We start from the raw sequence: 15,703 nt of genomic DNA on the forward strand, positions 1-15,703 counted from the left end.
GACAAGGACAATCCTTGTGTCAATCCTTAGTGTGTCAGTGTTGTAGGTTGACCTTGGCTGGCCACCGAGTGCCCACCAAGTGACTCCCTCAATCTCCCTCCTCAGCAGGACAGGGAGAGAAAATGTGCCAAAAAAGTTCATGGGTTGAGATAATGACAGGGAGATCACTCAGCAATTACTGTCATGGGCAAAACTCAACTTGGGGAAAAATAATTTATTGCTAGTTAATAAGAGAGCAGGATATTGAGAAATAAAAATAAAACCACCTTTCTTCCACTACTGCTTCTTTCCAGGCTCAACTCACTCATGTCTGTCCTGTGCAGCACCGGTGGATAGGCACTGGAGGTTGGTAGTCAGTTCAAAACACTGTCTCTGCTGCTCTTTCCTCCACACTGTTCCCTTGCTCCAGCATGGGGTCCCTCCCATGGGATACAGTTCTTCATGAACTTCTCCAATATGAGTTCTTCCTAAAAACTGCAGTTTTTCATGAACTGCTTCAGCATGGATCCCTTCCATGAGTTTCAGTCCTTCAGGAATAAACTACTTCAGTGTGAGTCTCCCATAGGCCACAGTTCTTAACATAAAACTTGCTTCTGCATAGGCTTCTCTCCACAGATCGCAGCTCTTACCAGGAGTCTACTCCGTCATGGGCTCCCCAAAATCTGCAGCTTCCTTCAGGGCATGTCCACCACCTCCAGCGTGGGGTCCTCCACAGGCTGCAGGGTAGACATCTGTACTACTGTGTGATAAGCCTGACTGTGATCTTCTCCAGAGGCTGCAGAGCAATCTCTGCTCTGGCATGTGGAGCACCTCCTCCCCTTCCTTCTTCTGTGACCTTGGCATCTGAAGGGCTATTTTTCTCACATTATCTCACTCCCGTCTCACAGCTGCTGTGTAGCCTTTTTTGCCCTTCCTTGACTATGCCATCTCATCACAGAGGCAGCCCCAACATCACTGATGGGCTCAGCTTTAGCCAGCGGTGGGTGGGTTCATTTCGGAGCTGGCTCTGTCTGACATGGAGGCAGCTTCTGGTGTCTTCTCACAAGAAGCCACCCCTGCAGACCCCTGCTACCAAACCCTCGCCACATAAACCCAGTACAGTGAATTCACAGAATGGAAATGTCCTGAGATCATGGAAAGATGAATGGAGATAAGAGGTGAGATGTGATGGGACATCAAGGCCATTTATTACAGAACTCATCTTTGAGTGGAAATGGCAGACAGGCATGTGAAGGAGAGGTAATACTGGACATACCAAACCATATGATACCAAATGGAGCAGACTGACTGTTGTCTGGGCTTTTGGTCTTTTGCTATTGTGGAAGCCTTGCAGAAGATTTTCTTCACTGGATTCCTACTTGTATTGTTTCTAAAGCTGTGTTGTTCCCTGTTCTGTGCTGGTACATCTGCAGAGACCCAGATGGAGCAGAAACGGTTCTGAAGAGGAAGCAAAGCTGATCACTAATGCTTTCATGAAGTTCATGTGTGTTCAATCATCTGTCACATTAGACAGTGACAAACCAAACAGCAAGTAACTATCTAAAACAGGCATTGAGATGTCATCCATTACTCCACCAGTCTTTGAGTTTTCACATCACTGGTTGGCTTCCAAGAAAGAGAGCAAAGACTGAAAGGGCCCTGAGTGTGTGTGCTGTGGTACACCAGGTATACTGTGTTTCAGGAAGGAGATATGTCTGGATTCCCCCTGATCTACATGCATTTCCTGTGATAAAAGCAGGAGTGGAAATTCCCCGGATAGGAAACCTGTCCTGTACAAGGTAATTTCCCCAACTCTGAATGTTTTTCAGGGGAATTTGTCCTCTGGCCTAGCCTCCTGGCTCTCAGGGGTCACCCAACAGCTATTTCTTGTGTGGTGAGAGTGAAGTCTGCAAATGCAAGGAGGTAAAATAGAGGAAGATAGCCTTGATCTGGATGCAGAAAAGGGAGTCACTTTAACAGCAAGAGAGGTTAGGCAATTACCCAAGAAAGGCATAAGGTTTCTTTTGTCTACACGACTCTGGTTCTTCCCAGAAGTGTATCTGCTGGGATGTAGTAATCCCAGGTACAACCATTTCCTTCCCAGGCTTTGCTCCTTGGCTCCTAATGCGTTTCCATAAGAAATGCTATGCTGAAATTCAACAGGGCACTCAAATTCTTTGTTACAGATCCCCCCAAGCTCTTGGACTCCTAGCTGTCTGATCTAATTTCTGAGGCAGTAATTGCTGGAATGTGTGGATACTGACACTGCAGGGCCAGGTAGTGAGACATGAATGAGAAACGAACAGAGGAGAGCCACAAAGTTCATTCAGCTCATCTTCCTCTTAATTGTTCCCCTTTCCTTCCTGTCCCTGGAAACTTTGGGAACACTGTGCCTCCCAGGAACTTGCAACAACCTGATAATCCTTGTGCTGCCCGCGTGCCTGCATCCTCCGTGAATGTTGCAGGTGAATGTTCAGAGATGGTGAGTCTGCAATCTCCAGATTTAAGAAGTGTCTGTCTCTTAAATTCATGTTCCTCCTGTTGAAGACCTTGGCTGATTAGGAAGCCCTGTAGCCAGTGGAATTTCCCCCGTGTTTACTCATGGCTCTGCTGTTTCCCTTCCTCAGCTGCAGTCAGTGGCTGCTGTCGTAAATGTTTCCCAAGGAAACAAACATGTCACCCTAGGTAGGCCTGGCTCTGTGATGTTACAAACTCAGTGCAGCAATCAAGCAACTAAACAAGGGTTTCTAAAGCACTGGCAATTTCAGACTACTTCTGCTTATTAACTTTGCCTTCATCCTTCACTCAAATCCAGATAACTGAATCAGCAATGTAACCAAATGGAGGGTGTTTCATTTCTGTATTCAAGGGAAAAAATCTCTCAATGGAGCAAAGTGTTTCCAGCAACCTCTCCCTCCTGCCCCCATCCCTGCTTCCAGACCACATGTTCTCAAAAAGATATTTGATTTCGGTGAAAGCTCAGCTGATATCCCTGCAATGTGCTCGGGTTCTTGCTCTGTGCTTACTGGGAAGGATGAGGGCTCCTCTGGGGATTCTGGGTAATTGGGTTAGTGGCCAGCTCATGTCAGGAAATTAAAAGGCAGCCCCGATCAGGTTGCTGCTGCATGTGATTTAATGGCTTTGTATTTATAGAGGATTCTGCCTCCAGCCGGTGCCAGAAATACCACTGTTGGAGGCATCCACATGAAAAAAAAAAAAAGATAATTAAAACAGGTTTTTCTTTCTCTAAAACACCCCTGTGTTTAAAAACAGAGAGGCAGCTCCCTGTCCTTTGGAACAGGATCTCCAGGGGCAGTGAGTGGCATCGTGATGTCTGCATCATCCACACCTGGCTACTTCCCAAGGCGTGAACCGAGCATTTGCGATGTGACTGGAGCTGGACGGGGTGATGTCGTGATGCAGACTGCCTTTGGCAGGGAAATGATAACTCTCCAAAGAGGAGGCTTCCAGTGCATGGGCTGTCTACTAAGTGCAGGTTGGGCTGGTGGCCCTTGGTATCTGTTTTCTGGCTATAAGATTGGTGCATCCAGGACCCTCTCCACACCCTCACCTATATCCAATGGATCCAATCTGTTTGGTTTGCTTCCTGCCATTCATTTTGAATTATTTATTTGCCTGGATTCTTACCATACCTAACCAAATCTCCATTCTATCAGCCATAAGGTCTAGGCTCCATCAATGTATATCTGTGTGGGTTCAGACAGGCATCAGCTTTAGATAGGTTTATAATAAATACTTTGTGCATTCAATCACCAGAAATTTTGCTTAATAGTCTTATAACATGTACAGAAAAGAGGAAACTGATTAAAGCTGCAACCATCCAGGGATACCTAGACCCCAACCATTATGCTACTAGGTTTTAGGCAGATCTGACTACACGGTAGGTAAGATCCTCTGAGGTGAGCAAGAGTAGGGTGAGACTGAGTGTATGTCCCACTGCTCTAAAGTAACTTAAGACATCAGCAGCAACATTTTCACGGCCTCTGGTGACTTACGTTCACCAGTGACTCAGCTCTGACAAGGTTCTCAATCCCTTCCCCTGACTCACCTTTGAAAACTATGCCAGCCTTTGGGCTGCAGAGTATCCTGAGAGGATCTTTACTCAGAATTTCCTGGCACCACTGTTCTAAGTATTAAATAGTAAGTGGACACTAGTTCTTAATGTTGGAAAAGCCACTGCTGAAGTGAGAACTTCAGAAGAGACTTGAAGGCTGCAAGGCCCAAAGAGAGTTGTCATAAGAGGCCAGCCAAAGCAGCAGTATGCTGTGTTGGAGAGTCCGACTCCCTCACCTCTGTCAGTCTCCATCACAAGCCAGCCTCTCTCCCTGCAATGGTAGGGGCCTCTTCATTGTGTCACATAGCTAAAAAATTGGTTCTTGATCTATGCTCATGATTCTCTGCCTGATGCAAAAGGCTCATACGATCTACCTAAATAGATTGAGCCAGGTTTGGCTCGGCTGGGCTTGCCTTCGTAGTCAATGGAGAGAAGTATCCGTCATCACTCCAAGTGTCTGTGAGATGAATGTGGAGGTATCTGCTTCTCTCTGTTGCCTGTTATGGCAGCGCAGATGCACGGAAGGGAGCTATTGAAGTCTAAAGTAAGGTAAGTTAAATCCCCTTTGGGGATTTAGCTCTGAGCACTGCCTTTTGGAAAGCTGATGGGACTGGGGCTTTGTCTTCTTTTAGGTCCTCTTGTGAAAGGTACCTTTTTTTTTTCTCCTGTCAGGCATGTGCCTGTATCTGTTCCTTTCACACCGTGCCCCTCGGCCTGGTGATGCCAGCACTGCCGCTATGGCTGACATAGCCAGTAGAGCTTCAAGCAGTTTAGAGGGTTGGGAAAGAGAGCAATCCAAGGAGAGCATTTGCTTGGACTATGAACTCAGAGTGAGGGTATAGTGCTTACTGCAAAGAGATGAACAAGGTACTGAGGTATTCTTTATTCCCATCTGCCCTTGAAGCCCTTGTTGATTCCTGACTTTCCAGGGTGATTGGGGAGCTCAGCATGGGAAGGAAGCTGTACAGACAACAGTGGCTAATGCTGCAGACATCTCTGCAGAGCTGGCAGCCATGCAGCTGGCATTGGCAGAGGAGGAGGATTGATTTGCAAGCTGCGTGGGTTACACCAGATCCCATGTGCATCATCCCCCTGGGACACACTGTGTGTTTCTGTGTGTGAGGAGCAAGGGCACCATGTATCATTGCTGCAAGGCACGTGACAGCCTGTGGTACCAGGTATCATCAGGCATCACAGGGCCAACCTGTCTCTCTGAGTCCAAGGATTTTTTAGCCAGACAGACAGCAAAGGAGCTTTCCTACCTGACTAACACATCCCTGAAAGCATCAAAAGTGGAGCAGGCTGTGACATCTGCATGAACTGATCTAATCTCTCTATAGCCCCTTGTAACACATCCCATCAGAACACCTTGTTGTCTCCCATGAAGTTCAGAGCAAAAAGGGAGAGGGTGCTTCTATAGGAGACACCTTGGGCACAACCTTTCTCCCTTCCTTTCTTCTCTGCTCTCTCTACGCCTTCTAGCTTCCTCGGGCAGTGCCAATCCGTGTACTTTAGACTGCAGCTCCCAAGGACACGGGCATCTCTCTGAGCTACAAAGCACCACCCCAGCTGAGATCCTGGGAGAGCGCACAGGCTCTGCTGATGTGAAAACTGCATCTCAGGGATGAAGTGGGCAGAGGGCACAGGGCCTGGCTGGTGGAGCAGGGAAGCTTGGCAAAAGCAAGCTAGTGGGCATTGGTCCCTGGCCAGCATTTGCCCTGTGTTCCTTTTGGTTGTGTCCTTCTTGGTATAGACACATCCTGTACTGTGCAAACCCTGTAGCTTGGCTCCTCCGTTGGCTCTTTTGGCCAGACAGATCTTTCTGTTCCTATCAATTCGTGGGCATGTGATAGGACTCGATGGAAAGTGAGGTGAGGCTGGTAATTTGACGCGACAGCTGATATTGGGCCTAGCCTGCACTTCCCACTGGCCAGGGCTTCACTTCACAGAGCTTTTAAGAGTATTTTTAGTCCCCAGAAAATAAAAGAGAAACTAAACCTGCCTCTGTGTGCTGTCGCCTCTGCATACTCGGCTATTTTTACTTCCGACAGACTCGGCCTGGGTCCAGCTTTTAAAAAAAGATGGAATTATTTTACTTCCATTAAGAAAAAAAACCCAAAGCCTGATGTTATCAAGGCAGCAAGGGGACATCTGATCCCAAAGTTGTCGAGCAGACATCTCTCTGAGGGGCATGGCAGAGAAATGCAGGGAGCTTGAACAGATCAGCAGATCAGCTCTCCCACTGCAGAGGCTTGGTGCTGGCACGGACCTCTCTGCAAGAGCACTTGGAACACGAGTGGCACCCACAGGACGCTTAGAAAACTGACATCCCTACCCCAGGAAGGTTACTGTGCCGAAAAGTCCTGCACAAGTCCTGGCCCTCCCCTCCTCCCTGCTATGTCAGCGGGGACTCAGGCAGGCTGCGCAGCTGCAACTCAGTGCCTGCCTTAAACACCAGGGTCAGCTCCACACCTGGGTCAGGCAGGGGGCCAGGACTCAGGTGAGGTCCCTCAAAAGGTGACAAGTTTCAATCAATCAATAGCAGCACTTCCTTGCAACACAGGGGTGGGGAAGGAGAGGGGATGTTTCCAGCACAGATAGCCTTCATTTGTGAAGAAGCAGCTGCCAAACAGGTAAGTTAGCAAGGGGTAGTACTTCCCAAACTTTGCCTTGTACTGCTGCACCTCACATTGTATATGCAAGCTCTCTCTTCTTCACTACTCTAGTTGCCTGACTTGCAGATACTGTCAAGAAGGGTGTTCAGGAGTGCCTGTGGGGGTGACAGTTTTGTAGGATGACGTCTTCTCTCCTGGGAACTGGCTAGTAATGATCCATGTGAGAAATGGGTTGGTGCAGGAGCTGGAAAGCAACTGCTCTCTCTTGCTCCTGTCTCATTGTCAGATTGTGGCACCTAACCCTATGTCTTCTGTATGGACCAACTGCAACTCGTCAGTGGCCACTGCACCTTGCAGTTAAAGCTCAGGTGGCTGTATGTTCAGTGTGAAATCCACCCCTGGGATTACAGTATATGTACCACTCAGCTGTGTTCCAGCCTTCTCTTTCTCATCTCCCTTCTCTTTACGCTCTTCCACTTTAATTCATATCTCAGTTTACACTCCCCTCCATTTCTTCTCTGCTCAGTGCTTTCCTTCATGCTAGTTCTCTGAGCCCACCCGCTGCACACTCCCACTCTATTTGAATGTTGCTTAGTGTCCCTCTCAGAGCTGCATTGTAGCCAAGCTGCCTACCTTAAGGTCAGCCACGCAGGAAGTCAAAGTAGAATGGCAGGTATGAACAAGCTACTTCAACAGCACTGGCTCAGTGTCGGCTCCTGATTTTTGGCCATGCCCTTCCCTTCCATCTAGATACAACCCATTAGGCTGTCAGATCTCTGGGGAAGGGATTTTGCCATGACACTTGTATCGGGGGCGTCACAGGCAGGGGCTGGGGTTGAAATGCTGCTGTTTGCTGTAGCAGCTGCAGGTTGCTGCCCTCGGGAGCTGGGCTGGGCAGTGTGGGACTGGCCTCTTGGCCAGCTCTGCAGCTGCAGCCACCACAAGAGGCGAAGAACGGCAGCACTGCAAATGCTGATTGAAAACGTTTGCCTCAAGGAGTGTCACACAGGATGGGGAACAGGAGGAGGACAAATGCTTGTACAAAATTAACAAGCCAAAGTCCTTGGGCAAACAGACCTCTATCTGCTCAGTGAGGGAAGGAGGGATGGAGGGTAAATCTCTCTGCGTCTCTCTTATCTTTTTTAATGCACTTAAGTCCTTTGTGTCCTTATAATCTGATTGAGGGTCCCTAATACTGCTGCAACCTGTGCAGCCATCCCTCTGCCAAGCACTGGAGGTTGGCATGCTTCTCCTTGGGAGAAGGAAACTAGCTTCTTCCCCCATTTTCTCTCTACCTCTCCCAGTTCTCCCTGCCCTCTTGCTTCACAAACTGCACAGTAAGTGCATCCTTGGGGGTTTTGTGTTGGTTTCTCCTGTGCTGAGAATAGCATCACCCTGCACCAATGACATACTGCCCACTGGCATGAGGGAATGGACCCCCTATGACCTTCTGTGGCGGTCCTGGGGAGGTGTGATTTGGACCTGAAGTCCTGCAGTCTGTTCAGGATACTTCCATAATCTTTGACCTGGTTACTTTGTTTACTGGCAGTTCATAGAATCATAGAATCCTAAAATGGCAGGGGTTGGAAGGGACCTTTAGAGGTCACCTAGTGCAACCTCCGTGCAGAAGCAGGTCCACCTAGATCGGTCGTTCCTGAAATTTGTGTCTCTTCCTCCTCTGCTGGCTTATAGGCAATTGCCATTTATTCAGCAGAGCATGGAAGAGGGGTTTTCTTTCTAAGGAAACCAGACTACATTTATAGAGGGAAAGAAATCATGGATGGAAAAGAAAGTTTCCTACTTCATCCAGGATTTTATTAGTGCTGTTCCTTCGAGATCCCCCTTGACAATCTCAGTTTTGGGATTCCCTGGCTGCCCTTTCTGAATTCACTCTCTGGAATGTGTTAGGGCTCCTTAGGAGGAGTCTTGCCCACAGGCTACTGGCTGTTGGGAATGGAGCTAAAAGAAGCAGTGGGCAACATTTTCAGAAATGCTAGCATGTAAAGGAGGAGAAAGGTAGTACTTCTGTATAGGGATGTCAGGGAATTCTCCACACAGAGTCACAAGTAGAAAAAGAGGCAGAAGAAGAAAATTACTCAGTGTCATCTGAGTTTCACATATTCAGCATCATGTCATACTCTCCATCTTCAAATGTCTGCTGTCCTCCCAGAGCAGCTGCTTGCAGCTGCAGTTATTTGCTCTAGAGAGCTCCAAGCCTGCTCATTCCTGCTTTGTCTGCTCAGTGGGACCTGCAGAACTCTTAAAAGGAAAGAGCTATGTAGCCCTAATAACGTCATGCCTATGAGCCTCTGTACCCACACACAATGGCTTACAGGTAATTCTGCCTGGACTTCCATGTGGGTGTTACTACTGCCAGAAAGATTTTGCTGTCAGACCGCATAAGGGAGTTCTGTTGGCCTGGCTGCTGTTGGTTATTCTTACTGTTGGGTACTGTCTGTCAGTCAAACTGGTTTGGGTGCTCCAGCTGTGAAGAATATCAGGATCTAGGTTTTGTGGCAAGAAAAGGTTTCATGCTGTGCAGGTGTGGCTGGTGTGAGCATTACAGTAAAAACCTTTCTTGTCCATGACGTAGGAAGCAAATGTGGCATTGAAATGTGCAGTGTGACTGATGTGCCTCTTTCTAGGGTAGAATATTTGTTATCAGACTGCAGTTTTTTTCAGGTGTACAAACTGTTCACAAGGACCTCTGATTTGGCATCTATATAAAAAGCATCACAGCTGATTTGGAGTGTTTGCTTTTAGCTGTTTGTGTTTATGTAGTGGATTGATTGCAAAATATTAATGGCTCAATGTGATTAGTAAGTGTATTATGTAATTAGTTCCCATGACCAGACTAGAGAAACTCATGAGTGTTTCTAAGGAGGTACTTGTGTAGTGTAAATTCAAATTTTTAGCCTATTCGATTGCTCCATCGTTTACCTTGAAAGATTTATATTTGTTTTTTCCAATGTCTGTTTCCTCCAGCAAGACTGAGTTACCCTGATTTCACAAGAACTGATTGCCAGAGACTATATGCCTGGGCAGAAGTAACTGACAGTTGACAAATATGTATGGCTTTTTTTCCCACAATTAGTTCTTGTCCTTGTATTTTGTGCTAATATGGCAGTTCAGCTGCTGTTCTTGGTTTGTTGATGCTGCTGTGGGGTTTTTTGCATGGTGCCTGTCACTGGGAACTGATTTCAATGTGCTATTTGCAGTTCTACTCACTGTATTTTGAAAGAGCTGCAACAAATCCTTCAGTGTTGCCCTACTTCAGCTTTATCATTGCTTTTTTTGTAGTAGAGGTTGTTTCTATTTATTTGGGTCCTACTTTTGTTACAGTTGCTTTGCTTGATCAAGGCTGAAGCATCTTTGTTGGATTCCTGGTTCGTAATGTATTTGCAGTAGGTCACTTTTCTCAAATATGAACAGTGAGAGGTCACAGAACATTTAACTTCTCATTTCTAAGAACAATCTAAAAGCTTATTTTTATAACTTCAGATTTGATTGGCATGTAAAGTCTTTTCTTTTTAAAAGCAAGATCATCTAGAGGGCATTGAGGTCTGAAGCTTTCCATTTGCCCATCAGATTGATGGTGATTCAAGAGTTTGAATGGGTTAATTTCTGTCTTCATTAATGTTTTGAATAAAAGTAAAGCTCACAGCAGCATGGTTATTGCTGGAGGCAGTCTAACCGGTATTATTAGGAGTGCTGGGTTCAGCTGAGATCTCAAGTGTTTGGGAGAAAGAAGCTCCCTGGAGTGTGGGGAACGTCTTACTTACCAAATTTTAGCATCTGCATGCCAAGGTTCCCTGAGGCACTCGGGAATCATGAGGATTTATCTTGTTTTACCTGCAGGTGTTCGTCTGGATCGAGTCCGCGGAGGCCGTCAGAAATACAAGAGGAGATTGGATTCTGAGAGTAGCACTTATCTGAGCTTACAGATCCCTCCCCCAGCTAAAAAGCCACGTATGTATTGCTCTGGAATGATGGTCCTCTGAGCAACCACCAAGCTGATTTTTACTGGTCTCTCAAAACGTACAGTGGAGCAGTTGTCACTGCCCATTCCCATGGCAGTCACTAGGATTTTTTCTTGGGCTGATAGTGCAGAGGTCAATGAGGCACACCTGAGGTACAGCCCAGGTGCTCTGTTCGTTGTACCTGGGGTTAAATACCAGACCTTTCCCAGGAGATTACATAAATCCATTTAGTGATATTCTGATCTTTTCCTGTATCTAAGCTGTGTTAACAAAACTGGTCCAATGCTGGTTTCTCTCTTCCATATTACTCATAATTCTCTAAACTTTTCACATCCCACGAACTGATTATTCGTGCCTCTTCCTCCCCTTGTGGGACCTACCTGAGAAGTGACTGACAACCTCACAGTAAGCTTCCTGCTTTTGTCATCCCTGTACAGAGTTCATTTGGCATAGACAGCGTAGGCAGCTTGTGCAGTTGCAGTGTAGTCTTCTCCTGGTGTGACTCAGCCCGTTTCTGAGGTCCTATGGGCTCCATAGTCATGTCTTCTCCCAGAAAGGTCCTTCTCAGAAAGGGCTGTTAGGATACCTTCTATCATGAGAGATAAAACAACCACTTCTCCTTTGAAATGTGCAGTGACTAAGATCGTCTCCCACTTGCTGGTGGCTGAGCCAGAGAAGATTTATGCCATGCCTGATCCAACCATGCCGGAGAGTGATATCAAAGCCCTGACAACCCTCTGTGACCTGGCAGACAGGGAGCTGGTGGTGATCATTGGCTGGGCAAAGCACATCCCAGGTAAATGGGGAATTACAAGGGTGTAAGCATGAAGAGCAAAGAGAGCTATTATATATCACTGTGCTTATCAGTTTTGGTTCAACCAGGATTTTTACATATAGTGATGAGGGGGAATTACTGTCACTGCAAACTGCTTGTGGGGGGCGCTCATTGGTAACAAACTCCAGTGCAGCCTATGGTATAGGCACAGGAGCTGCTGACTGTGCCCTGGGATTGTGCAGAAGGCTTTGAGATGACACGATGAAATTCTCAGTTGTACCTGGCATTGAGTGGCACAGCAAAAGCACTTGGCAAACAGTCCTTGGGATGGTATGGTAGACTTCAGTGATTTTGCACTGCATTAGTGTGATCTACATCTGTTCTGTCTATAGATGGAACAAATGTTGTGGCAGTGACTGGACTTCACTGGTAACGACAAGGCAGGTACCCACTCTGTAGACTCAGGAAATCTTTTGTCATACTGGATTTATTACAGAAGTCCTATTGGGATGGAGGACATACTGACATTTGTCAGTGAATCTCTAGGCTTCTATGCTGACAAACAATGAGGACAATTTATTGGCAATGTGACAGGCCTCAGAAGGCTCAGTGACTATATCCAGCGATTGCCTGTAGGACTGGGTGGCATAACAAGTGTCTCACACCTACAGGTAGGTAGGATAGACCTAGGCTGAAGGAGCAGACATGGTGCTCAAGGGCATTCTGAAGGCAAAGATTTGGACTGAGAAGAGGAAATGCACCTCTGTCCAGTTCCCCAAAAGATAGGTTGGATTTGGATGTGGAAAAGGTTGGCCAGGGAACTTAGGGGATATCCTTGGGGTTTACATGGCTGCTTTCCAAAGACTGTTTCAGACTCTTGCGATGAACAGCTCTCTACAGCTGTCTCATGCCTCTGTTCCCATTCCTTGTGTCAGGAAGATATCTGAGGATCAGCCACAGGATCACAGGATTTAACCCATATTGTATGTTGTCTGTGTCTTCCACTGCACGGGTCTGTGTTCTGCTTTTCTTCTTGTCTTTAAGTTCTTCCTTGCTTGGTGGGGGATCTTAACATGAGTGATCAGATAGTTTAGTTCTCCCATGTATTTTGTTTCTCTTTGTAGCTCCTCTTTTGGCTTCTTGGTGGCTTCTTCTCTTTTTTTTTCCAGAGGCAGTATTTTTCCTGTGACTCAAGTGTTAGTGTTTTCCTGGGCTATACGGAACACAGACTTGTGTGTGGTGGGTCTATGATGTCTGGAGCAACTTTTTCAGGATGGTGTTTCTGAGTAGAGGTTAATCTCAGTGTTGCCCTTCTTACACGAGATCTGCAGGGATTAGGCACATCACTACTGCTGGAATCCACCTGGGGCTGATTCATCACAAGTAGGGTTACAATGATGATTAGGGAACTCAGCCAGGATTGCTCCACTAACCCAGTCCTTGGGGTGTTACAGGAATGGTTTTAATGCAATGCAATTAGGTGCCCTGGTTTATGTTGTTCTAACCTTGGCTACTTTGTTGGCACAGGATGCCCTGCTGTGGTTCCCTATGAGGTGGCTGTGGGAGGAGCAGGGGATGCTCCTCTTGGAGTTCCCACAGAGGCTTCCAGCCCGCTGTGCTGATATTCCCCCAGAATAGGAGTATAGTAGAGATTACTCCTGCACTGTGAAAGGGGCTCTTATGCTGCTTTCTGAAGGGCAGGACATACTTGCCATCATCTCTGTCTTGTCTGTGTATTTCCTTCCCTATCAATGGCCCTGCAGCAGGGTAACAGCCATCTGACTGGCACAGTTCCGGCCAGCAGCAGTATTCTAACAGGACTGTGTGCACCAGAGAGAGCTCAGGGATTGTTACACAAGGGAGGGCTGCCAAAAACCAAACACAATAAAAGACAGTTCATAAAAATGGAGAAAAATACCCCGTAGTACTGAAACAAGCAGGAAACATACTGAGTTAGGCAGCAAGGGGGCAGAGCAGGGCAGGGCCGGGAGGCTGCCAGGTGTCTAGATTATCCATGCCCTGTGATTCTGCCTTCCACGGATTTTGAGCAAAACAGAACACTGTTTCCTGTGTGCATGAAATCCTGGACAGAGAGAGATGGAGAAAGGAACAAAAGTCTCATATTCTTGCCTTGTAATGAGTAATTCCTGCCTTGGAATAAGAACCATGTGATGTTAAAGTCATCCCAACCCTTCAGGATCTCAGGTGTCAGCACAAACTTCAGCCTCACAGTGTTAAGCAAATAAAATCACTTAAGCTTAAAGACACTTTCATATGATAACAAAAAATCATGATTTAATGGTGTTTAGCAAATGTCATTAGTTCAATAGCCCTTTTAGCCATTAGCTCAAAAGCCACACTTAGCCAGTGTGGAGTTGTCCCCTCTGTGTGATGCCCGCTCCCACTACTCGGCCTCCCCCCGTGCTAATTGTCTTTGAACAACATCTACCTTTCCTGCTTGCCTTGACGCAGGGTGACAAGACTTCTCTCAAGAGGTGATGATGAAGGCTCTCCCAGGGTAGCTGTTGTGCTGTTCTCTCTAGGAAGCCGATAGTACTAGCACAGAATGAAATATGGCAAGTGGAGTGACAGCAGCTGTGTCTGGAGTGGCCTCAGATCCTATAATTACATCTCCCTTTATTACCTCTGCTAATGGCCCTCCAGGATGACAGAAATGATAATAAATTAACAGATTATGAACTCCACTTGCCACAAATTATGTGACTTTTTTTTTTATTTTATTCTGGGAGCTCCCACTGCCAAACCACTGAAATAAAAAAAAAATCACAAAAAATAAAAGCCTTGAATGTCACATCAGCTATTGAAAATAAAGCAGGTTTTCTCAGCCTGTACCTGGGAAAGAGGGAAACATCCGTGCAGCTCTGTGCTAGAGACAGACACTCTTCTTCTGGGAGCCTAGGGATGGCAGCGGAGCATTCATCACCTTTCTGGATCGGGCTTGAGAAAAGCAGCAAGAGAGAGATCACTAAGGACACTTTCTGGATTCTGTGCCATCAGAAAGCTCAGATATGCAAAAGGGATGGATTCTAGTAATTCCTGTAAAATGAAAAGGCAGATAAATTGCACAGCTTGAGGTTCTCCAGTATTATTATAGATACAGGCAAGCCTGAGATTTTGGCCAGATGAAATCAGCATTTACCTTCCTGATCTCAAGTTCTATAGCACGGGAGACCCTGTGTCACATTATGTTGCCTCAGTTTTGCAGGCTGTGATGACACAGGCACATGCCTCCCACCCCTGCACTGTACACATGTCAGGGCTGGAGGGAAACGGTCCCGAGTCTGTCAGAGGTGTGGGGCCCAGGCTTGGCACTGCAGCACTCCCTCCCTCGTGCTCACCTGCCAGAGCTGGAGTCCTCAGCTACTTGGGAGTGCATCTGGCAAGTGGCTTTCCCAGGTGGGCAGGGCAACTGCAGCTGGTTCTTCTGTTCTCCTTGTCACAGAGTAAAGCATGTTTGCTCCTGTGCAATTCCCACCTGCCATAACTGCCTCTGGGGAAGAGTGTCTAACAGAAATGCTGGGTGTGGGATTAAGTATCCCTGCCCATGGCAGGGGGGTTGGAACTAGATGATCTTTAAGGTGCCTTCCAATCCAAACCATCTGATGATTCTACGTACAGGCTACTGTTAGGGGTAAGTCAATTTTTCTACTTTATTCTCTAGCAGAAAAGTATGAGCCATGCCTTTTCTGGATTCTCTGAGTACTACCTGACTGTTCCTCAATCTTTAACAGATTTCATTGTCAAACCACAGTGAGGCAATGGCATAACCCCTTTTGTAATCCCCAGGTGAGGAAGGAAGATGTAGAAAGGCTACGTGACTGACCCAAAAACTGGACTTAAGGCAGCAGCCTTAACAACGGGGCTGTTCTCCATGGTCAGAGCTAGGAGAGATGTGACCAAAGGAGAGACTCCAGGTGCTAGAGACTGTGACAATGGGTGTTCACTTCATTACTTCCTTCTCAGGGCTAATCTCATCAGTTCCTTGTTCGGCAAGCAGAGCTGGGGAGACAGGATCTCAAGCCTTTGAGCTTCATCAGCCTGCACTTGGACTCGGTCAGGAAGGCTGCATTCAGGAGCAGCATAGTACTGACTGTAAGAGGCAAGGGGCAGAAGGGTGAGGCAAAGGACAAGGCACCCCTTATTCTTTGGGTGGGATTCACTGGGTGCAGGACTCCATAGAGCACAGGAGTCAGTCTCACAGTCATAGAGCTGGATTTGCTGCTCATCTCCCCAGAAGCCTGGACTCCTCTTTAGCTGT

The 15,703-nt window shown here is 46.9% G+C and overlaps 1 protein-coding gene across 3 annotated transcripts in view; it reads left to right on the forward strand.

Annotated features, from left to right (window-relative positions):
• Positions 1-15,703, forward strand: part of ESRRB (estrogen related receptor beta) — a 42,958-nt gene that overhangs the window by 14,789 nt on the left and 12,466 nt on the right. For 2 of the 3 annotated variants that reach the window (XM_010198220.2, XM_061997892.1), the window contains 2 exons: positions 10,528-10,638; positions 11,284-11,445. In XM_010198220.2, the coding sequence (XP_010196522.2) occupies positions 10,528-10,638; positions 11,284-11,445 (273 nt within the window). Of the gene's footprint in view, positions 1-10,527; positions 10,639-11,248; positions 11,446-15,703 lie in introns of all 3 variants that reach the window. The other variant, XM_061997893.1, reaches the window with a different exon arrangement.

This window comes from Colius striatus, chromosome 6 (assembly GCF_028858725.1).
Source record: "Colius striatus isolate bColStr4 chromosome 6, bColStr4.1.hap1, whole genome shotgun sequence".
NCBI lineage: Eukaryota > Metazoa > Chordata > Aves > Coliiformes > Coliidae > Colius > Colius striatus.